The sequence below is a fragment of the Apostichopus japonicus genome, chromosome 20, assembly GCF_037975245.1.
Source record: "Apostichopus japonicus isolate 1M-3 chromosome 20, ASM3797524v1, whole genome shotgun sequence".
NCBI lineage: Eukaryota > Metazoa > Echinodermata > Holothuroidea > Aspidochirotida > Stichopodidae > Apostichopus > Apostichopus japonicus.
In genome coordinates, this window is record NC_092580.1 from 27,100,639 (window position 1) to 27,125,931 (window position 25,293).

The 25,293-nt window shown below is 41.8% G+C and overlaps 1 protein-coding gene across 6 annotated transcripts in view; it reads left to right on the forward strand.

Annotated features, from left to right (window-relative positions):
* Positions 1-25,293, forward strand: part of LOC139962156 (SLIT-ROBO Rho GTPase-activating protein 1-like) — an 80,191-nt gene that overhangs the window by 21,307 nt on the left and 33,591 nt on the right. For all 6 annotated transcript variants that reach the window (XM_071962109.1, XM_071962113.1, XM_071962111.1 and 3 more), the window contains exons 4-5: positions 3,631-3,693; positions 21,936-22,067. In XM_071962109.1, coding sequence (XP_071818210.1) covers positions 3,631-3,693; positions 21,936-22,067 — 195 coding nt within the window. The remainder of the gene's footprint in view (positions 1-3,630; positions 3,694-21,935; positions 22,068-25,293) is intronic.

The window sequence follows — 25,293 nt, forward strand, 5'->3', positions numbered from 1 at the left end:
TATTTCACTTAATATGTGGCATATCATATTTGATAATTAAGAAAGGAGGCCTGATAGGAATGTTGTCGTAAAACTTAGAGAGCTGGGCTGAGATATATGCACAGAAACTAATATAATTTGCTTGTAAATTTATCTTTGGGTGTTGGGTGAAAATGAAATGAAACAATTGAGTCTAACGTTAAAAGTAGAGGCACAGTTTTGTAGGTTGTAAAGTTTTCTGTGTACGAAATTTTGTAAGCTATATACTGTATAGTACATTGTGTGTCTTGTGGTGTGTTTGCTGCCATATAGGCCAGTCTTGGTTAGTAGTGGCACTATCACATGTACTTATTTATGTTTGGTGTGCAGGAGGGGGGAAGGGGAGGGGTTGTTAGGGATACATGTACATAGGAGTGAATCTAAATGTTGCTTAGATTCAGGAGGGGTAAGACTGAAAGCACACTAATAGTATGACCTGAGTGATATCACATACCAATGAAGTATGAACAAAGTGATTGGAAGATTTACTTCGCTCGTCGCTTACCTGTCTCCCCACAACCTTAGCACTCTCATTCTAACCTGCCTAGAATGAACTGGTAACCTTTTAACACTGCGCGCCCTCTATGACCGGCCCCTCTGGTCAATGTCCTTCTCTTTCTAACATCGAAAGTGCCAGCATCGTACGTTTTTTCATCTGGATTAATTTCTATTTGGGATTTACTTCACTTCCTTGCTCACCTGTCTCCTCATGACATAGGCACTCATATTGCATTCTATAGTGAAGCTATTTAACATCCTTAGCGACTGGTGACTACCTGTCAATGACCCTCCAACTTGGAATTTTGTAGGTTAGAAGAACTGTGTGAGGGCAGAGGAGGTTGGGAGAGATAGGGGGATAAGAGGAGGCAGTGATATTTCACCTGCAAAATATTCTGTGGAATATTTAATGTCATGTGCAAGATAAAGCATGGACAATGATCTTTCAGATCATCTGGTCATAAATGTTTCTGCTTCGCCTGCTGCAATAGGTTTTAGCTAGATTATTAATGTGACAGAATGATTATGAGAGTGAGGAAAGCCAGCCAACAATGCCCGCCTTGTCTTGCCATTCATTTTCACAGTGATTACTGGGGTACCCTAGACGGCGAAGTAGGAAATCTCAAAGAAGCAGTAAAAACGGATATAATCTATTTGATGCATTTGTGTGGAAGTTTAGGATACATATGTTATCACTCATGTATGTCATGAATTTCCTATTACAGGGCAAAAGTAAACACAGGATACGAGATCTAATGCAAGATTAAATAAAATGTGTGTACAGCAGCAATACAAAAAAGCCAGCATTTTCTGTAGATCTCGTTCAAGATCCCAACAGTCAGTTTCCGAAGCCAAGTCTCTCTGCATTAGCTTTGCCTGCAATAAGGAAGGGTTTACGTACTTTGTCTGGAGTGCTCTGGAATCTACGACTGGAACCCTTAGGGATTGGCAAGAGGCAAGAATTGTAGCAGCAGGGAAAAGATGGCAACCACAGCAACATTCTTGCCTTACACAAAGTAACAAAGCAACCCCTTACCCGCCCAGCACCCCTGCCCCCCCCAAACAAAAAGGAAGAAGGGGGAAAAGCAAACACATTAGGGGTAGCACTGTACTTTATACCATTGGATTTACTTCACTCCTCTCTTACCTGTCTCCTACAACACTAACGCACATTTCATAGTCTACCTAGACGCTGGCCACTGGTATAAATTTTAGCATTCCGCCCCCAGTGACCCCTCCCACGGGTCACCGCACACTCTCTCTTCCTTCCGAAGTTACCATTCCGAAGGAAAATGCATGTTTTTCGAACTCCGTTTTCTCTGACGTTTTCTTTTTCGAATTCTGCTGCTTACGACCGACGAAAGTTCTTAACAGAGTTTGCAACAGGATTCATCAAGTTACTGCTATGCATCCCTTTGTTTTGAAAAGCAAAACACATTAGGGGAAGCACTGCATTTTATACCATTGGTTCTATGTATTGTACCTTTGCTTCTAGTCTGTTGATCATGACAAAATGGGCAAATTTACCTTGAATACCTAATGGGACTGTTGTTGTACATAGTAGCGTTGTGCAGCATCCCGGTAGTTAAGTGAATCCCGGTATTGACTTGTCCCGATCAATGTGCAATGTGTAACTACTACCGGTATTGGGAAAACAACCGGTTATTACATTCGTTTTGGTATCATTCCCGGGAATCCTGGACATAATAAAAACATCAACGTGTTACTATTTGATATAAAGAAAAGAAAACACGTTTATTTCTGGTTTCTGTGTTCTTAGTTTAAATAATATCTGATCAATTTACGTACTGGCCTAGACCTATATATTAACGAATCAACTTTTCACGTAGTAATTTGGACCTAGGCTACACCAAATATCGAACGTTACTTGGGCTCAGCATGTTACGGGACCTCAAAGTTATTCTGAAATTTTCGTTATTTATTCATCCTTCAAACGATGATTGTTATGGTTCCCATGTACAAAATCCTACCCTTATGCATTTCACCTCATTTTGTTATAATAGTTAAAACGATTTAATAAATTTTGGCCAAAACTGCAGGGAGTATATTCAGTTTAAATCCATCTTCGCACAGGACTGTATATTATTATTATTACCTAGGGTACGGTACTGGTACTGGTACACACTGCAGTGCAGTGCAGTACTTGAGATTTGATGCTGTAATGAAATGGATTTGTTTATTAATGCGGGGGGTTCCACGATGTCATTTCTAGTTATCTTTCGCTCCTTTTTCATTTTTAAGAACTTTTGTACGAAAGATTGATATTGTACGTATTGAAATTATATTTTCTGGATTAAACAACACCCGATTAACGATATAAGTAAATCTGTACTATTCTTATGTATGTAGTTTATAATCCCGTATTTACGTAGCCCCTCTGTAACATTCTTATTGTCTAAAGTTCCAAACACATAGTGACTTGTTCATAGTTAAAAACTTTTCTTTGTGAACTTTTGAACTTGAAGAGGTTGCCCTATTTCAATATCATGGAATAGTGGGGAACTCCCAATTTCTGTTTGTGTACGGATTACAAGTTTAATCCATGTGCGAACGTGTTAATCTAATATCGTACGTCGAGTATGAATGAAGGATGGTGTGGGTTGCTTTTTTCCAAGGTTTGTGCATTTCTTTATGGAAGTGTATGTTAAAAAACAAAGGCCCTAATATAGCATGTTATTTTTTAATTTTTTTTTTATAACCCTGCGTGTAAGAGTATGTACATAGCCTAGGCTATGCATATGATATTGACAGTCTCGTAACTAAGTGCTTTGAACCATAGATGAAAGTTGAGGAAAATCCCGGTTATAGTTATGATACCGGGATTCATGTTGCAACACTACCGGTTGTGTGAAATCCCACTACCGCACAACGCTAGTACATCTAGTATTAATATAAACACAATTCGCTCTGAAGTTTGTAGGAGACTTGAGTATCTTTTACTATGCAGTGTTATGCAGTTTTAAAGGCATGTGAAGTTAGATGAACATTGGTTATGGAATTGAAAGTGAATCTGTGTACTGGCATTTTTAAGATGTTATTAACAAAGTGATTGAAAGATCTGAATTTTTTTAATTTCACTTTCTCTTCTAACAGAGCAGGGAAATGACTGTGGAAGTTCATATGGAAATACTGAGGGTCGTCAACGAACTATTTTCTGTAAGTATATTGACATCCTGAAATGAATGCAAATATCTGAAAGAAAGTAGGAAAAAGGTACAATTTAGAAGCTAGGTTATTCAAAGTGTAATTGAAAATGTAAAAGCTCCCAGGCTGTGAAAAATAAGCCAATAATCAAGTATTGATGGAAGAAGGCGGAACACACTTAAGATTAATGTTTCACAAGTAATTGTAAAATATATTATTTTAGAGCTAGCTTGTATTTTGATATTTTTGATTTGTGAGTTAATAAGGTTGACACCAAAATCCTGGCTTGTATTATAAGCTGTTAAGAAACGCAAACTATTTTAGATTCGACATGGGCAATGTCCATCCATTACAGAAAATAAAACGTTTGCTTCACGTTTAGGCTTTTTGCATAATTTTACATTTTTGGAAACAAAACCAAGGTCAACAACAGAATTGGCAGCAAACAAGCACTTGTGTCAGCAGTTCTAGTTTCCTACAGGCGGACACCCTTTGTTCTAAGTAGCAAAAATCGATGAAGGAATACACCATAAGCTGTTTGCTTCATAAAGTTTGTTTAGTCATGGTTTTCATACATCATAGCTTGTGTGATAATTGTGGTGCAATTTTGTACAGTGAAAGTGAGTTTTTCACAAATCAAAGTGTGTGTGTGTGGTAGGGGTGGGGGGGGGGGGGTGGGTTGGATAAAGGGAGAGAGAGAGATTAATTTGTATTCTCCTCACATAGTCATCACCATTGCAGTCTCATCTACAGTGTACCATACTTCACAAACTGTACTTTTAAAACATTTTCCCACATTTCCAGCTCTTTCAGTATACCTATCTCCTCGCAACTTTCACACTCTCATCTGTAACGTGTTGTGCTTCATATGTTACAGAAGGACTACTGACACAGTCATCTCTCAACATCATTCACCAAACATAAATCAGTATCTTGAGGCAAAAGTCTCACCTCATACCTAACATATAATGATTCTATTCGAGACTAATAGTTTGCATAAAGAAAAGCTAAACATTTTCAGACATTTTCAGACATACATATATATCTAGATATATATTTGCACACATATATACTATACAATTGACCGCACTGTCAAAATATACTCCCTTAACACTGGCACAACAAGGATCCCAAGCTTTTTAAGCACATATATGCAACAAAACAAAAAAAAGTTTTTGGTTTTAATTTTTTAATTTTTTTTTTTTTTTGGGGGGTCATTATTTCATGTTAAATTGGACTATTAATTCAATTTTTAATTCAATTAAGCAACTGAACTGAATGTTCACACAATGGAACTTCAGTAATATATGATTTTGATATGGAAAAATTTATCAAATTTTATAGAGAAAGATGCTTGAAGGTAACATTGTGTAAACTTATTACCCTGTTAGCAAGGACATATGTACAGTAGTGTCAATATGGATTCAATACAGTAGATAGTATTAATACCTATCAACCAAGGAACGACTGCAAAAACTGACAGGGAGATTGGTATTAAATATCAAAGTTTTATGTTGTGAAAACTTAAAACAAATCTTTATTAAGGACAGAAAGCAGATCTCATCCCTTTTTGCTGTTTTGCTGTTTTTATTGACTATAACCTGTCAATGCAGATTTACTTCTAAAGTCTATTTGAGACCTTCAGTCTGCAATAGCTCACAAACCTGCACAGGGAATGTAAAGAAGTTACAATGAAGTTTCAACATTGTGGGCAGAAGTTGCTTGCCTGCTACATCTGTTTATCTTGGAAGGTAGATGTAATTTTCCAAAATTGACACTACTGTACATATGTCCTTGCTAACAGGGTAATAAGTTTACAAAACTTCAAGCATCTTTCTCTATTGAATTTGATAAATATTTCCATGCTATTTTTTTTATGTAACATTGAATTGTCCTTTTCAAAAATTGCTTTCAGAAATCCATTTGGGTGACCATTTGTGAACTTTGAACAATTTTTTTTCTTCACATTTTCAATCCTGATGTGAGAGGCAGTGGGGATGATAAAACTTAAATTTTTATATTTATTTTTTTTTTTTAAATTGGAAATGTCATTGTCACTTCTATATGGCACTTTATATATTGGTTATTGAGACAGTCGTTGGATTCTGGGCTGTTTAGAAATAATTATTACTTTCGAAATGTACTTTTGCAAGGGAAGCAAAGCTGAGTGGCATGTGAAACTCTGTGTGTGTGTGACAAGTTTCTGTAAGTACTTTTGCGAGGGAAGCAAAGCCGAGTGGCATGTGAAACTCTGTATGTGTGTGACAAGTTTCTGTAAATTGTATTAAACCGTGGTTATGTAGCTAAGTCAGATTGTGCAAGATAGTTGTGAACGTATGTTATCACACACAGACAGATATACTGATGAGGAGTTTAGAGTTGCAGTTTACATAGCTCTTTCAGAATAATACAAGGTTTATACCCAAAACAGCATTTACTGTAGCTACTGTGTGACACAAACATACAGTACTTAGTGCAATGAACTGTTTATTACATTGTAGTAGTACTCTAGAACTGATTGCTCTAAGAAGCAAAAAGAGACCAGACATTCAAGTTCAGGATGAAATGATAAAATTATGCTACTGTACTAGGAGCCATTTAGTACAGTATCTTACTTATAACCATATTTGTAGAACTTTTGTATAATTTCTTGTACACAAATTCCTAATTTTTTTTTTTTTTTAGTTGTTCACAAACTATACGCTGTTGCTTATAAATAGTACAGTACAGTACATTGCCCTACTGTGTGCACTATACTGTATGCTATAACACACACCTTGAGGCCTAGATTGTACATGGTGCGACACATACCAATGTAATACATGTTGAATAGTATCTTATTTCAAAATTGTGTTGATACGATTGATGCGGAGGGGAGTAGGGATGGAGGGAGGTGGGAATGGGGATATGGTGGGGTCCAGAAGTATAGAATGGGAATTGGGTGACAATAGGGCTGGTGCCAGAAATGTTTATGCTGTGTAGATTTGATCTTTAAATGACACTTTCATCACCTATTGGTCTGTCTGTTTAATGTAGTAGACATGCAAGGCTATTCTTCCTGTTTCCATATAACACACATTGACTCTGCTTAGCCGGTATTATAGTCTGGCCCAAAAGCATTAATCATCAAGTGCTGCAGCTATGAGACTGTGCGACAGGTCTTGTTTTGAAGATGGACGCTAATTTCCTTTCAATATGTACACAAGGCTTCCTGAGATCCAGCTCTCTCCCCTTTCTTTCGCCGGCTAGTCGTTGTGTTTGTCATCCGATCATTGATGTGGTTCCAAGATAAACTGTATTTACTTTTCATTTTTTCAATGGAGCCCCTGATAAGTTTATCCTGTCCAGACTGAGCATCTTCAGCCCTTAAAATAGATGTTTATAAAACGATATATATGTTTCCTGTGCGGAATGGTTAATGCATTCGTATAGGATTTTGGGATTTTAGTTCCCTGAGCTTGTGAGTGTTTAAGTATTTGGACAGCTGTACCCTTACTGCTTGATGCTGCTAGTTTTCTATCCCATGCATCTCTGTCCTCCAGTGGCGGAGCTAGGGGTATTGGTCAGAGGGGCGAGAATGGTCCGTAGGGGGGTGAGAATGGTCTGTAGGGGCGCTTTCAACACTATCTAAGCGGAGCGCCACCACAGGTTGGCGCGGAGCGTAAAGAAGTTTTTTGAGTAAAGATACTCCCTAGATCGCTGGAAATGACCCTTTCCGGGCTTTGCTAATTTGCAGATAATGTGACAAATGTCAATAGGTAGATGAGAGCGCAATAAAAAAGTCAATAATCGCGAATAAGTAAAAAGTGGTAAAAAGCTGAAAAGAGCGCCAGCAGTCCATTTGAGTCTGTCAGGGGGGGATGCCCCCCTGACTGTATGGACGCTCCACCACTACTGTCCTGGACAGCTTGTACAATCACTGCTTGATGCCGCTAGTTTTCTTTCCCAAGCATCTCTGTCCTGTTCTCATATTTGGCAAGTTGCTTCCCCATAATGATTAATGAGTACAAGAATCCTATTGTTTTTGGGTGGAGGCCAAAGTTCATTTGGGGTCAGCAGAGGGCAAAATGTGAAAATCCTCACAAATGCTGTATCTCCAGAGCCTGAATATCAAAGGAGCTCATATATATGCATGGTATGTTTGCCTTTTAGTGGAAAGTTTTTACACAATTTGGTTTAGGTCAGAGTTTATTTAAGGTCATCAGGGTTCAAAACTTGAAATTATTGTAAACACAATATCTCCAAGATAGGAAACTTTATGGCTCTCATAATGTGCATGTTGCTTCCCTGCTATTCAATTGGTTGCTCCATAAGTTGCTGTGTAAGCAGCCTATATATATTCATAAGCTGTTGTTTGATTGGTAAAACACTATAGCAATGGAGAACAGTTCTTTACATCAAAGCTTGTTTGAAGTTCTTTCCAGGAGTTAATGCTCTACTAAACTAATCTGCTCATGGAGTACTAGGCTTAATGGATTAGTTGGCTGTCATAATATTGCTTGTATCAGCTTGTCACCTCTTGACCTTAACAAGTGGTTAAGCACCATCTCTGTCTTCCCCATTTGTCTTTTTTTGTTTTTCCCTTGTCACAGTTTTTGTTGTTGTTTTTTTTTCGGTCAGAAACTCTGCTTGTCTTGTCTGGTGATAAATTTCCATATGTTACTATGCAGCTCCTTGCTTTCTTCCCTTCAAAATATTAGTTGGAATGTGTATATATACCCTTAGAAAGCTAAGTATAAACACAAGCAGATTGAGAAGGGAGTGTTTAGTATTTTCCATCCTTCCTTAAAGCAGGATGCTATTACAGATGAAAAAAATATGAGCAACAGTGCAACAACATATGTGGACTGTTAGTGCAATTGCCCCTACTAAATATTTTGTATCGGTAACTTTCTATCAAACCTGAACATATATCGTTACTCACACATCATATCCTCTGCTGATGGTGATTTTCAACGAATTCAATATGCCATGGTGTAGATATTGTAGACATTACAAAGCACCCAGCTCCTTTGCATTTCATAGGCACCCTCATAGGCAGCTACATGGAGGGGGGGGGGATGGGAGGGTTCTTCATGCTCAACTAATACTTGCTTGGAGCAACCGAGTATCGTTTGGTCGCAATCAGCCAGCTATTACGGTACGGCAGATAAGCAATCACCGTTTCATGATTCTCCTGGATATAGTAATAAAGCTAGGGTTTGCTTCCTAACTACGCTTGTGCTGCATATATATACTGTATTTAACAGGCAAGTAACCGCTGGGAAGAGTTTCCCTCTAGTTTGATTATCCCGATAAACTTGACAGCTGCAGTAAACATGCCATCATTATGTTTCCTTTTGTAGAGAAGATATGTATACATGTTGTATAGATTATGGTGAATGGAACAGATTGTCTTTTCACAAGAATTAATTGATTTGGTGGACAAGAACTGTTTTCATCATGACTGGAAGTTTTTCTGTAACCATCGGGTGTGGCACTTTTATTAATGTGAACTTTGACCTTTTAATACCCTTTATATGATAACCATGGTATTCCATAATCAAGTGAATCCTCTGCAACAATCAACCTTTGTCAAATATATAACAAACTCTCTAAAGTATGACTAATGTTCAACAACAAAACAAAAAAAGATAAAAGATTGGTGGAAAATGTTTGCTCTGATCAAAGTCAAGGGAAATCTGTTTATTTTGTACTACATTATTTACTGTACAGTACAGTATTTAGCATTCCTTGTGTAGCCCTGCTTTGTATTGTATACTCAGTAATGTAGTCCCATAGACATTGTCAAACTGCACAGGAATAGCCAAAGGGACTTCCATTGTATGAGTCAGCCGAAAGAGACTGAAAGAGAGATGTGCATATCACGGAACAGGAAATGGTCGACAGGAAGATGACTTCATTTTAAAAGTCTAAGGAAAATTATGAAGAGGCACACACAAGAAGAGAAACGTTGCAGATGTGTAAACTAAATACATATTCATGATCAGCAAAAATGTGACGAGAAAAAATTACTGTTGGGAATTAATGTGTCAAGTTTTGACAAATTTGAAACAATGGGGGAGAGAAAACACAAAACATGAAAGATCTGCGTCTTTTTGGAAGGATTTATTTAGAATGCTGTGTTAGTTTGATTAAATGAGAATCTTATTTTGAGTAATACTTGGCAGGTTTAGGAAAATTGTGAACCAAAATGTGCAAAGGGTTGTTTTAAATGGATAGTGGTCCTTCCCTCATTTGCACAAGGGATGCATTATCTTCATAGCCGAGTAGTGCACTGTTTAGTATGAGCTAACGCTTCAAATGGATAGACTAGAGGAAAAATTATTTTTGACTCATAAGAGAAGAATATACTGTACTGTATTTTCTAATGTATCTTCTCTGAGATGGCAGTGCTCATCAGAAGTTGACATATTTTGTACCAAAAGTGAAATTACAATCAAACAAATAGATATGATGTCATATGTCATAATGCTGTCATAGATGCACACTGACAATTTTTTTTCTTTCTTTTAATCTTCATCAAATTTTCATCAAGATTCATGAGATGCATTAACAGCATATGATGTGAAATACACCAATGTCATTTGGGATATTGATTAAGTCACACCTCCTAAAGCAAAGCTGGAACCCTGTCCCATCTGTGGTTGAAACGATAAAGTGAAACCACAAAGAAAAACAACCCTCACTGTGAAATTGACTATTTGTTTGCTTCAAGTTCACTTACTGTATGTGGTATGAAATGCACATGACAGTTTCAAACTGTCATTAATATCTTAAAAACGCAATGCAGGATTTGCATGAAAAATTACACCAGGATGCATGGTGTATTCATGTGTTTTTCTTTCTTTAGTCCGCCGGACTATCTTACCGTGTTTATGCTCGGGTCTAGGAATAGAAGCCATCTAGGATTAGAAGCCATGCTGAAGGTTAGATTTGTCATGTAAAAGCAGCCGGAGGTTGATCTGCATTCAGCATTGATATTTTACATCTGTCATTAGTTAGTTAGTTAAGCAACTTTGACACAATAGTTGTTATAATTGTGCTTAAATAGGAGCACTTCTTTACCACACAGCTTACAGTTACAGTATGCACCTTTGCTTTTGAGCAGACAATACCTCAACTTCCACTGCGAGGATCTGACAGAGCATTGGGTTAATTTTAAAAATCAAAGCGTTCGAACACTGAGCGCCAGGTCTGATCCATAATGGTAAACTCGAACTAAGAAAATGATCCTATGTTATACTTTTACCTGGATGCTGATGTCATCCTTAGTTTTTCCCTTAAAGGGAACATTCTTGAATTTTTAAACTTTTACCTTAGGTTTGTATGTATCTTGAAAATTTTAGACAAGTGAGGTAGTGAACTATGCACAACATGTGTTTACCTATAGTTCTTTCCACTGGGGAGTAATTAACCTAGAAAGCCCAGTTTCTTTTAATGCTTTTTATATAATGTCTTATCCTGTGTCTGTTCCTCAGTTTTGCATCTGGGATGCTCCAGTTTTCTCTAACCACAGAAATGTTGTACTTAGTCGTTAAGTGCTCATTATGCAAGCTATTTTAATTCTTTGCAGTGGATTGCGAACAGCATGAAACGATTATTCAGTTCAGGTTATTCAGTTTTGTTTTTAATAGGATAGGCTAAACCTATTGGGAGGAATTCAGAGGCCCCCCTAGAAATCCAAAATATGAATGCATAAATATGGGTATGCAAAGACACTCATAATAAATTCAAATAAATATTGGACAAACCATTAGAGGATTGAGGAAGGAAACTTCTTGAAGTGGCGAACATTGGCCTTCCGTAAATGATTCTCCACGTTACAAGCAAGCAGTCACCTTAAACAGTGCACCACTGATACTAGTCAGATGGAGTGGTGAGGAAACCTTGGAGAGTAGTTTATTTCTGTAATAAATCATGTTTAACCATTTCAGAAGATTTTTAAATAAATAAGTATATTTAAAGAAACATTTACAAAAGTGTCATTCACCCTGACTTTCACATCCAGCCTCGCCCTGCCCCCCCCCCACCCCCTCTCTCTCTTTCTCTTCACTCTGCCTGGTTTGTAAATTTGGAGATAACTCTTGCAATCTTATAAACATATAGTTGCCTGCTTTGATCCAGCAAAGATTATGGGAGCAGGGTTTGGGCCTTGCTGTTTGAAAATCTCCTTAGAAAAACCTCCGAATATGTTTGTTTTGTGTTTTTCTTTCCTTCTGTTTTTGTGACAGACAGTTTGTGAAAGAAATTCTGCTAGGATGTCCATCAGTTGAATTAGGAAATAAGCTGTTGTGCTCCACAGTTTACCACAAATTTCCATATTGATAATAGATTCATGCTTGCTGAGCAGGGTTTTGCAGCTGCAGCAACTTCCTCTCTTAGATGTGGGCCTAATTTAGTATGTAATCAGTCATTTACTTCGCTCCTCGCTTACCTGTCTCCTCACAACCTTAGCACCTCATTCTACCGTGCCTATAAAGTCCTGGTAAATAAATAACACTGTGCGCCCTCTATGACCGGACCCCCCTTCCGGTCCCTCCTCCTTTTTCATTCTACCATTCCAAGTGCCTACACGCATATTTTTCTTGTGGATAGTTTCCTTGGAAAATTGTCTTGGTTTTCTTCGACGATCGCCGGAAGTTTTTTAGCTTCGGATCTTTAGAAGTTTGACAGTCCTTTCCTGACCGATAAGTATCCTTTTTATCAAAAAGGGAGGGTTTTGGGGACTGTTTTCGTAGTGCGTTTCCTCCTCGGGTTGGTTTGCGGCGGGGTTAGCAGTTCCGCGAAACTGCCTAGGTTCCCGCCCTATTCCTCCCCACGCTATAGCGTGTTGTTGTTTTTGTGTTTTCTTAGCTTGTTTACTAGCTTTCTTCCCCCCAATTAGTTCTCTCGTCCCCCTTTTGGGGATTCATATTGCTCACACATATTCACTCTTTTTCGTATGTATTTCTCGCTCTCTCATTTTTGTTTCAGCTTGCATTTTCATGTTAGGCCACCCCGTAGCGTTACCTTGTTTACCGTTGCTAGGTTACGCTACGCTCCACCTAAGCCTAATTCCCTCCCTAGTTCTCCCCTCTTACGTTAAGCTTCTATTGTTGTTCATTTATCACTAAGAAGTAATCTTCCTTAATCCGGTTATTCAGCATGTCACGCAATCCATTGAAGTGCATCAACTGCTCTATGTTTCGCCCAGGCAGAGCCTGGGACGAACACGACCTTTGTCCAAAATGCAGATCCTGCACTCGACGAGACCCCTGCCTGGTGTGTATTAAGTTTACACCAGCTCAGTGGCAGGACATCGACCTGTGGCTTGAGGGCTTACGTAGCAAGCTCCAGGGAAGGCTGGACTCGATCCCGAGCGCAATCGGGGCGCCGGAGGATCCAGGAATAACGGGAGATAGAGAGGAGGAGGGAGTAGTAGAGAGAGAGGTGGAGGAGAGTGGCCAGGAGAGGGCCGAAGGAGAGAAAGAGGTAGAGAGAGAGGAAAGAGAAAGAGAAAGAATTCCCCTAACGGCCCCGGCTACGTCCGGATCAGTTACGGCCAGAGGGAAGGGCAGGAGCAAAGGCAAGGCTCCTGCCAGGAAAAGACCTCCAAAGCAGAGGCACAGCTCGGCCGGGCTGGAGACTCCGTCTCAGTCCGGGCCGCAGCTAAACAGACCCACAGAGCGCGGCCCCCCGGCCGTGGGAGGCTCGGGTCCTAAAGAGAGAGCAACCGAGGGGACGCGGAGACGGAGCCGGTCCCGTTCCAGGGAGCCGGACAGGGAGCCGGAGAGGCGGGTTCCGACGGAGATCCCGGCCCGAGAAAGTAGCTCCCGCCGACCCAGAAGGGAGAGATCGGGGTCGCATACAAGATCCCCAAGACGTAGAGAGAGGAAGAGATACTCTCCAATCTCCGACGAGTCCTCGGACTCTTCCGACGATGGATACAGAAGATCCAAGAGGAGGCGCCGGTCCCCGAGACGGCGTCAGGAAGAGGAACCAGCTTGGCTTTCCAAACTCACCGGCCTGCTACGGCCCCTGCTGGAGCAAAGGACGTCCACGGTAGCCGACGTGGCACCGGGCCCTACCAGCCCCGTATCGACCATGGCCCCGCAACCGGCCCCGGACCCGGACGCTCTGGATTGCAGAGCGTCGGTGAATCTTTCCGGCTTGGAGGACGAAGGGGAGCCCATAGATCCAGATCCTTTCGACTACGATCCTATGGAGGACAGCTTTGGTCACAATTACGAACCGGAGGAAGCACCCGTGACAGGAGGAGCCCTCCCACAGGAGCTAATAACACGGGCGGCAGACATATTCAGACGACACCTGGGGTTCGAGGAACCCGAGACGCAACCGCAAAAGGCGGGCCGGGTATCAAAATTGACGGCGACCGGCGAAGCGTCATATAAGCCCAAAACTACCATACCAGTAGACGCAACCTGTTATGACAGATTTGAGGCCATTGCCAACAAGACCAAGTGGACGGCCTTCCCGGCCAGGGCAGATAGAGCGGTCAGGGTACCTGACGAGGCATGGAAGGATCTATTCAGATGCCCAACCATTCCCCAGGAGGCCAAGGAGAGATTAAAAGCCGAACAAGGGGCCTCATCCACACACGTGTTCAAGACCCCGGACCAGAGGAAGCTAGAAGAGCTTTTGGTAGAGGTGGACATGGCAGCCCGTTCGGGCATGAAGTTCGCATCGGTACTAATGCTATCAGCCGAAGTCCTTATGCGACACCACCAACAGCTCCCTGAGGACAGCAGCCAAGTATCCAGGGACGAAGCGGGCCAGCTCCTCCTGCTGCTGGGCCCCCTCGTCAGACTCGCGTACGATCAATTTGCAAGGGTCGCTACCAGGTCCGTTAAGGCCCGTAGACAAAACATCGTCTCCGCCATCCACTGGCCTTCGACGGAGGCGAAGGACAGAATGCTGGAACTACCAATCCTCGGGGAAGACCTTTTTGCGGGCTGCTTCCAAAAGAAACTCCAGGAAGAGGTAGCCCGAAGGGAGACTCTGGCCAAATCAGAATTCCGACCCCCACCTACCCAGAGAACCAGACCCTTCCGCCCGAGGGAGAGCAGAGCACCTAGGGGAACGAGAGCAGCACCCGCCAAATCTATGAGCAGAGGAGCTCTCAGAGGCCGAAGCCGGGGGGCAGCCTTCCGTCCAACCCGCCCCTGGGCCCCCAGAGGAGGCAGAGGCTCCACGTCGACCAGACGGGACAGTGACCGCTCCTCCAATCGACCAGCGTTCGCCGCCCAGCCCTAGGGGTGCCCACCTCACCGCGGCCATTCCGCCGGTGGGGGGGAGACTAACAAACTTCTCCCAGCAATGGGAATTTATTGGCGGGGACAAGTGGGTGTTGGACACAGTCAAACACGGGTACAAAATAGAATTCTCCTCCAGCCCACCTTTCGGGGGCGGAGGAAGGCAGACACTCACACCCACGGACCCCGTCAAACGCTTAGCCCTAGAAGGGGAAATTCTGGCCCTGCTGGCCAAGCAGGCAATTACAAGAGTTCCGGAAGAGACGGGACCACTCTTCCGGTCCTCCTTTTTTCTGACCAAAAAACGGGACGGCACCTGGCGTCCCATTCTAAACCTAAAACCCCTGAACACAAAACACATCAGACCAAAACACTTCCGTATGGAGACCTTAAACTTAATATTACCCCTACTCAGAAAGGGCATGTGGGCGGCGACCGTAGACTTACGGGACGCCTACCTGCACATCTTGATACACAAAGAACACCGACGATTCCTAGCGTTCCGGTACGCAGAACAAGACTACCAGTTCCGGGCGCTCCCATTCGGCCTAGCCACGGCTCCCAGAACCTTCACGAGAGTCGCGGGAGCAGTAGTCGCCTACCTCAGAAAAAGAGGGGTCACCCTCTACGTATATCTAGACGACTGGTTGGTAGTAGGGAACAGTCTATCGGAAGCAACCAACAACGTCCACAAAACGCTCCAGACCCTTCAAGAACTGGGCTGGATCGTGAACCAGAAGAAATCACGGCTATCACCCTCCCAGACGATCCAGTTCCTCGGGGCCATACTGGACTTCACCACCGGGGTAGCCCGACCCTCAGAAGAAAGAGTCGCGGCAGTCAAGGCGACCACACAACAGATCTTGGCACACCGGGGGTCACCAACGGGGACATGGCTCCGGGCCCTGGGACTCATGGCCAGCCTCGTCGATATAGTGAGACTGTGCAGGCTACACATGCGACCTCTGCAACTGCACCTGCTGAGGTCCGCAGACCCTACAGACCCAGACAAAACAACGCTCATCTACAGGTCAGAGGAGGTCACACAACACTTTCGATGGTGGCTCGACCCAAACAACTGGAGTTCAGGGGTACCCTTTGCGATACAGCTACCAATGACATCGATAACGACGGACACGTCACTGTCCGGATGGGGAGCTCACTGGAGCAATCGCACAGCATGGGGGACGTGGTCCCAAACAGAAACATCTCTCCACATCAACATCCTGGAGATGATGGCGGTCAAAAGAGCCCTGGAAGCTTTCAACGACCACGTACAGGGAACGATAACCACAATCTTCACCGACAACACGACAGTGGTGGCCTACATCAATCGGCAGGGGGGCACCCGCTCAGAGAGACTGTGCCGACTCGCGTGGGAGGTGATAACAGCGGCCGAGGACTCCGGCACGATCCTAAGGGCTTCCCACATCGCAGGCAAGCTCAACGTGATGGCGGACGCCCTATCCAGGGGGCATATAGACCCCAACGAATGGTCTCTGGAACAGGAGACTTGCGACAGAATCTTTTCGATCTTCGGCAGGCCCACGATAGACCTGTTCGCAACACACAAGAACAACAAACTCCAGACCTTCTGTTCCAGACGATTCCACCCCCTGGCCTACCACACGGACGCAATGTCCCTCTCCTGGGACCACATGGATGCGTACATCTTCCCGCCGCTATGTATGATCGGACAAGTCCTCAGGAAAATTCGGAACTCCAAGGGCAGGTTCACACTAATAGCCCCGTTCTGGCCTCGCAGACCCTGGTTCGCCGAGATCCCCCAACTCCTCATGGACGTCCCAGTGAGTCTACCGGACAAGCCCCACCTACTGTCCCAGAGACAGGGAACTCTCTCCCACCCAGACATCAAGGGGTTACAATTAGTTGCCTGGAGGCTGTCCGGTCTTCCCTACGACAGAGAGGCTTTTCAGAAGCAGCTGCCGCGATGGCAGCCGACGCTAGAAGGGGAACGACCGCAGCGACTTACGATTCCCGTCTGCGGAAGTTCGACCAATGGTGCCGACCGAGACAGATACTGCTGCCTGCTGCCTCTGTGACACAGATAGCCGAGTTCCTCCTCTCACTCTTCGGAGAAGGGAAACAAGTCTCCACTATCAGGAATTACAGGTCGGCCATCGCTGCCATCCACCAGGGCTTCCCAGATGGCTCCACACTGAGCAATAACCCGTACATTGCACAACTCATCAAAGGCATGGCGAATCGTCGCCCACAGATCAGACGGCTGGCCCCCTCCTGGGGACTCTCAGCAGTGTTACATGCCCTGGCAGGACCACCATACGAACCAATGGCTAACGCCTCCCTGGCTGCCCTCACAAAAAAGACACTCTTCCTCGTCGCAGTTGCGTCAGCAAGAAGGAGGAGTTGCCTCCACGCCCTATCCACCAAGCAGAATCACATCAGATTTGAGGGCCACGGGGTGAGGATGGTTCCAGACCCGTCATTTATTGCAAAGAACCAGACCTTGACCTTCTTGCCAGGAGACATTTTCATCCCGGAAATTAAGACCATGTCATCAGTAGCCGAGGACAAACGATGGTGTCCAGTCAGGGCACTGAAGTGGTACCTGAACAAGACAGAGAAGTTAAGACAATCAACTTCTCTCTTCATCATACCACGACCACCCTACGCAGCGGCCTCCAAAGACACTCTATCCAGGTGGCTAGTAGAGATCATACGCCCGTTCACATCGGGGACCTCCCGACCAAGGGCTCACGACGTCAGAGGGGTCGCGGCCTCTACAGCCCTATTCGCCGGCATCCCGGTAGAGGACATACTCAAAGCAGCAGCGTGGAAAACTCCAACTACGTTCGTCGCCTGCTACTTGACCGACACTTTACACGCCGAAGCGGCATTTGGTAGCGCGGTGATGCGAGGTCCGGTGGGTAACAGGTCCCACCCCTCGGGCCTCCCACCATCGGGCAGTGCCACTCGGTGCTAAGGTTGTGAGGAGACAGGTAAGCGAGGAGCGAAGTAAATATTCCAAAACTTACTGGTTTGGATATTTACGAGTGACGAGCTTACCTGTCTCCATTCCCGCCTCCCTCCCCCGAGAGGGTGGTGGGACACAGCCGGACGGAGGAGCGGTCGCTCGACTTGACTCATGACTCCGAGCTTCACACCAGATAGACAGAACCACCATCCACCAGAGAGCCATCGACTATGTCTATCGGTGAGTGTACCTATGTGTTTCCGTATGCGTTTGCGTACATAGTCTTCCACTTACGTTCTCACCTAAGTTGATCTAAGGGTAACAAGTGGCGGACCGTAAATCTTTAGGCTCCTTGTTAGTGTAAGGGGTAGTTCCGCCTGCAGGGTTCAGGAGAGTGTCCCCCCTTCCCGCTGCGCCGGGGAGGGTTACACTCCCCCCTGCTAAGAAGGCGTCAGTGAATTTTTTGTTAGGGGTTCACTCTGGGAAGTTAACTCGACGGGGGTCGTTGGGGGTGGCCAGACCTTGCCACCCCCACTCCCGTGTACGTGAGGCCACTCTTTAGGAATGGTCTCATGAGAAAGGAGGAGGGACCGGAAGGGGGGTCCGGTCATAGAGGGCGCACAGTGTTATTTATTTACCAGGACTTTATAGGCACGGTAGAATGAGGTGCTAAGGTTGTGAGGAGACAGGTAAGCTCGTCACTCGTAAATATCCAAACCAGTAAGTTTTGGAATATTCAAGCTTTTCCTTGTGATTTCTACACCCTATGAATATTCATCGACAAATAATTGATGATTACAGTCAGCTTCAAATATTGTCCAATGGTTTTGTCGACCATATTCAAGCTTATTTTTTTGGGGCTTATTTAATATTTAAATCCCTCCACAATATATTTCATTAGTTTGATAAGTCAAAGTCCAAATAATGAGTTTACAGTCTCAAGCTATTGAACATTTGCTTGTTTTAAGCTATAGAACATTTGCTAGTGAAGCCATGCCCTGTGAATATAGCTACTAGTATCAGCTGTTTGGGAGATGAAATGTTGGCTAAGAGCAAATAGAATTCGTTAGTAACTTCCTTTGTACGCTTCATTCGGTGAAAATATTTAGGATTTTGCCTTTTGGTTTTCTCCAGTTGCAATCATACTCTGATAGATATTCATATATTTGGTAAAATTACACCCAATTATAACAGTCAGGCTTAATGGTAAGGATACACTGTATACAAAGTGCATTTCAATAACAAACGAACACAGCCTACTACGCCTATCCTACTCATATTTTAAATAAGAGTTTTTCCTATGTTTATTTCTTGGTGAGGGTGTGAATACAGTAGTTGGCTGAAAACTATCGACCAAACAGATGTGTTTAACTTAAGCCATCACTGTTTGAGAGAAGGAAGAAGCATACTATTCCTCATAATTTTTTTAATTAATTGTTTTTTGTTTCAATCAGTGAAGTGCATTATCTCTGTCGAATATCAACAATCTGAAAGGATATAAGACAAAGACTCGCTTACAACGATAGCCATCAACATTTGCATGGATGAATCACTCGGTCTGTAGACATGTATGAGATTTTCAACCTACAGCTAGGTCACAGAATGTGCCATTGTTGATTTTTTTATTTATAATTTCTGTCATATCGTTTGTGTATCATTTATTTATTTATTTATTTAGAGTAGACCATGTGAATTAACATAGCTCAGTATTATGCCTTTCTTACTAATCCATTAACGTCAGTCCTATTGATACCCACCTCCCCCCTCCCACAATAATTAGAGCAGCGATACCTTTAGCATATAACAAATTTGCATCTTGTTAAAACTCTTTCATATCTCACCCCAAGGGAAATTGCCCCTGATTTCCTTATGTTGGCCGTCAAGGATATGGTGTTGACTACAGGTTTCCTTATGGGGTGCATGGAGACTTGTTTGATGTTAAAACATGATCAGACTGAATCTGAATACTGTACACGCGGAAAGGTTCAGATTAATTTTACCCAACCAGGAAGAACTGTGCAAGTTCAAGAATGAAAGCTATTTACCGACACCTTATATGGCGAGTCAAGCATACGTATTGTAATCTTAAAAGGAACACCAATTCAAACACCTTATATGGGAGGCCTCGCGAGTGCACTGTAAATAAAAGTGAACAAACAAAAGCGGTATATATGGAAAGACAAATAAAACCAAGTATTACTCTTCATTGCCATTCTTTATAGCATTTTCAAAATAGTTAAAACCAAAGTTAGCACAGTAGCAATAGTAGACAAAAGCACGCAAAGCTATTACAAAATGTTATAATTGTTGCCCATGTGTCATGAAAAGTTTGTGAGTACTATTGCAATGGGTCAGGTTTAATTTTTCATGACAGAATTTTTCTTTCAATCTATTTATAGGTAGAGCTGTGTTTTGTCTAGTACCCTGTCATACAAAAAATTGACATGGACAATTTAATACTCCACTTGGGCTAATATTTAAGTTAGTTTTAAAAAACTTAAGTACTGTACTGTAGAAAATCCTAGTTAACATCAGCGGTTAGCAATGTTAGTGTTTAATAATTGAAGCTGCAGTGCGGTTCCGTTTTCATCTTCACCAGGGTTTAAAAAAAATTGTGACTGTTTCGGGCACAGTCTCGATAGGAAAACGAGAGTGAATTATACAGTATTTTTGGTAGTTCTTCTGATGTAAACTTTTACAAGTTTTATGCAGGTGTTCTATTAGTTTCGATGGGTGTTTATATGCAGGCAAAAATTGGAAATTAAATAATAAAATAATTTTCTAAACACAGTATTAAAGTATGATGAAAGCTGACAGTGAATGCTGTGATGAAACTGAATGTCCCTTGAGTAATGAGGTTGGTTGTCTGACTGAGACAATTTATGCCTAAAGTCAAAAAACCTCTGTGTGACATGTACAGATATGTCATCTGGTAAAGAGATTTAGTGTCCAAAGAGTAACCTCATTACGTTACTTTACATGGCAGAGCTGGTCCTCTTGACGAAACCATACAAACCTTCAGTATGCCTAAACTGTCCAGGGATTTTCCATCTGTAAACATTTCAACTATGTTGCTCTCTAGAGACATTCATGTATGAGTCATGGAGGATTCAGTTGATACATTCATCCATCCTCTCCCCCACAACCCCCTCTTCACCCTCTTCTCTCCCCCCTTCCTCCCTCTTCCTCCCCCCCTCTTCCTCCTCCTCCCTTGCAATTTCTTTTAATAGTTATCAACCCTTTCGTAACCTATCTTGGTGTTTATTCCATCACATGGGTCAAGTTGGTCCAGCTATACGAGAGGACATCATCAATGTAAAACTCTAAATAAGCTAGAAACTTAGAAAGCCAAATACTGGTCACACATGCTCAAATTTCAACAAGCATTTTACTGCCTCGAAAAGTATATTTCTTCAGTGAGATATTTGACAGCATAATTTTATCTCATTCCTTGATGTCTGGAAATAATTTGTCCAGAGATTTCAGAACCACCAGGAAAGTACATTTCATAAATTTTGAAAAATGTCTTGTATAAACTCAACTTTGAGGCCAATACAGATGACCTTTAAAATGTCTGGAACTGTGCTGAATAAAACAAAATGCAGTTTGCAAGACTTGTTTAAAATCTCCATTTTTGCAGAGTACAATGAGAGCCCCTCTTGAATATTTGTAAGACTGACAGTTCTTTCAAAGAGGCTGATGCTGTCGTTGATGATCCTTTGTACGGGTATTTAGACATATCTGCTTGGACATTTGATAACTATTTTTATCCCACAGCAATACCAACATTGAGAACTTCCCTGACTCCAATGTTAATGGGTGTGGCATTAATACTAGTACAGAATCTTATTAGTGCCTTGGCGCTTGATTACTGACTGAAATGAATATTCATACTGTAGCAGTAGAAAGAGAAGTTGGTGTACATGACGATTGTAAATTCTAAAGCATTCTGATTTTGATCATTGTGTTCATAAAAATTGCGAAGAATATTGTTGTGACTGAGGTTTTCATTTTTTTGTCTTTCCTCATTTGATTCTCTCCAGGCACTTAAATCCTACCACAATGCCCACACCGAGAGTAAAAGAGCCGGTCATAAATTTAAGCAGACGGAACAACAAGTCCAACAGAAGAAAGGATCCACCAAAGAGAAATCTCTGGAGAAACAATTAGAAAAGGTAAATACACTCACCAACCTGTCTCCACACAGCCATCGCACCATTTCTTCCATGATTAGCACCCAAGTGACGAGGTCTCTATCGCATCAGATCATTTGATCCAGATATCGGACTGTTTTATATTCCAAGATATGCAAAATGGAATCATATATGTTTGTTTTTTGGGGTGGGATATGGTGTATGTAATACACATGATATGTCACTTAGGAATGTGCAGGTAGACTGGGTTGAAGTTGGCATACTTTGTTATTATTCAAAAATTAATGTAAGGAGCGAGCATGTTGGATTCTTTACACACGTTAATGTTACCATTGTTAAGTGTATAGATTCTTGAAGAGAATGTATTGTGTAATAGGTCAGTATAGACATTTAAAGGAACTATGTTGTGACACAAAAATGGCAAGATATGCTTAAATGGCCTCAAAGTTTCAAAATACATGTAGGTTTTGAAGCAAATTGTGAAAATTTCAAACTATCTGGGTTTTTTATATTGGAACCTCCCCCCCCCCAAAAAAAAAAGTTTTTAAGTTGACAACGTTTCTGTTCACAAATTTTCATGGCAATACAAAACCGAGAAAAGAATTTACTGAAACTTGGTACGATCAAACGATACTTTCTTTTCCTTTCACCAATCTTATAGCCCCTTTAAAAATGTGAGAAAGTCTGTTGCTGTTCAAAACAACATCAACACTCATTAACCTAGACAGTTTCATAGAGGAGATGTCTAGCCTAGCCTTCTGTACAATGTATATCATTATGTGCTTAGCCTACTGTACATTGCTTAAACCTTACGGTCAAAGTCATCAATTCTCATTAACTGATGTGGTTTTATGAAGGAGAAAGCCCAGAGTAAAGAACATTGCTTAAAGTTGTGTACATCTGTCGAGAAGTGGGATATGGAAAAGCAACCAGCCATTTTAAGCAGATGTTAAAGATGTTATAAAATTACCATCAAAGACATTAATCATTGAGGATAACAATTGTCTGATTTAGGCAATGGGGGTGAGGGAGGGAGGGGGAGGGAGGGGGAGGGAGGGAGGGGAGAGAGAAGACCTCGTGGGGATTATTGCTTGAGTGAACGGCATACATCTGACGAGAAGTGGGATATATATGCAAGCAGCTATTTCATTAGATGTCACTTGCATTAGATGGAGGATCCTATCAGTAATTGTGTGATATATGTGATAGTACTACTCATTAAATAATACTACTATGAGACCAGGTGATGATAACATGTCATATCCCCGAGATATGCATATCACATATACACAGTTGTACGCACACATTCATAGACACAGACACATTTGTGTTGCATGCATGCATGTATATTTACAGAGTAACAAACGTAGTGTGTTTGTGCTTTTGTGGTTGGAGAGTGCTTCACTTTCATAACGGTGAGATAAGATTTTATGATGCAAGTTTGGAGAAGAGTCATGCTTTTATTTAATTATGACTCAAAAGAGTAGGACAGCTGATGGATCGAGTAGCTTATCAGCTCAGTACTTCATTTAACAATTCATATGGTCTCTAATTTCAGGAAGTCATCAGGTTCCCCCTTAACCTTATGTTAAACTCTGAAGTAGAACACACACACACACATATGTACAGTAGCAGGAAAAAAGGCTGGAAAATATATTGCAAACATGTACAATGTTTTTCCCCCATGGATGTTAATCTGTCTGTGTGTGTTTGACTTTAAAAGTGAAAGCTTCAAAACATTTCCGAATGTTGTGGTTGACCTGCTTGAAAGTCTGATGAATTGCTAACAATATGGTACTACACCTCCTGTCCCGTCAACCTTCCCTCCGTCTCCCCCCCCCATCCTTACCTCTAATGTGATTTTGTACACTAGTTACTGTACAAATCCATCTTGCATTTTTCCAACAATATTATCTTCAAAAGAAAATTGCAAAGCCATAAACGGGGCAATTTTTAAACCTCAAGTTTGCTTAATTTTATGACATTTTTGGATGATGACAATCAAGTCACATGGTGCTCAAGTCTGGCCCAACCTAACTTATGAATCAATGTTGAATTCGCAATGTTCAGTCAATGTTATGACAACAGGAAAAATTTGCATCTAGGTAGAACGATAGTCTGGTGTTCTTTAAATTGATTTGGTGGCTACAATTGAAGCCCAGCAGCTAAATACATCTGGAGACACAGAGATTTTTATTTCTGCTTGTAAATAGGTCATGCGTAGAACCTTTACATCTGTCTACCATTCATCAGACCACTCGTCAGCCGTGATGCAGACTTTGCTTTTACCTGTAATTAGTTGGCTTCAATATTGTAAATTCATGTACTGCAGTTTTATGTACAGCATGCAGGATCTACGCCTGCAGGTATTGAACTAAAACCAGTCTTGGAATCACTCTCGAGAGGATGCCGTGCTGGTTTCAAGTCAAATAATTGTGTAGCGGAGTGTATGGCTCTGTGCTTTAAAATACTCTTCACTTACGACCGAGATAGACCAGTTTGATTAAAAGAGTACGAGTTCTCTTGTTTCACTATCAAAATCTCACAAACAGTCAAAACAGACATAGCATGACAACACCTTCTTCAGTTGTAAACATTGTCACTTTGCACAATTTGGTCATGTCAGTGAAGACTTTAATTTGAAAACTTTATTCTGTATGTAGAAAGACTAGTTAAATATGATCAGTGATGTGGAAAAGAAAATATCTGACATTTTTAACAGCTACTCCAGGCAAGTACCAAACTATGTGACAAAGGAGTTTTAGTAAATTATCTACCACAATGGAGTGTCATAATTGTGAAGGTTTTTCTCCCTTATGTATGTACATGTACATATAGTATTCATGAATTTTACCGTCTATATGGATTAGAGTTATGCAGCTAGTTATCAAAGAATGTTTTGCAAATTCAAACAATGTAAAGTTAATCTTTTGGGGTCTTAATTAACTTTTGATTGGATTAAGAGACCCTCTGCAATAATTTCAAGATAAAACGATAAACAGATGTTAGTTTTGCTATTCACCGTTTGAACTGCCGGGAAGTGTTGTCAATATTTTCTGCTTAAAGTCCGAGCTCAGAGGCTGTTGTGATGTACAAAAGGGGGTTTGTTATCATGGTCATTCAAGAACTATAAGCAGTATCATTAAGTTAAAAATATAAATATAAAACATTTTAAGTCAACTGGAAATTCCCATAAAAATTTTTTTTAGAAAGAATCAAGGAAGTGTTGGTGAGACTGAGATTTCTG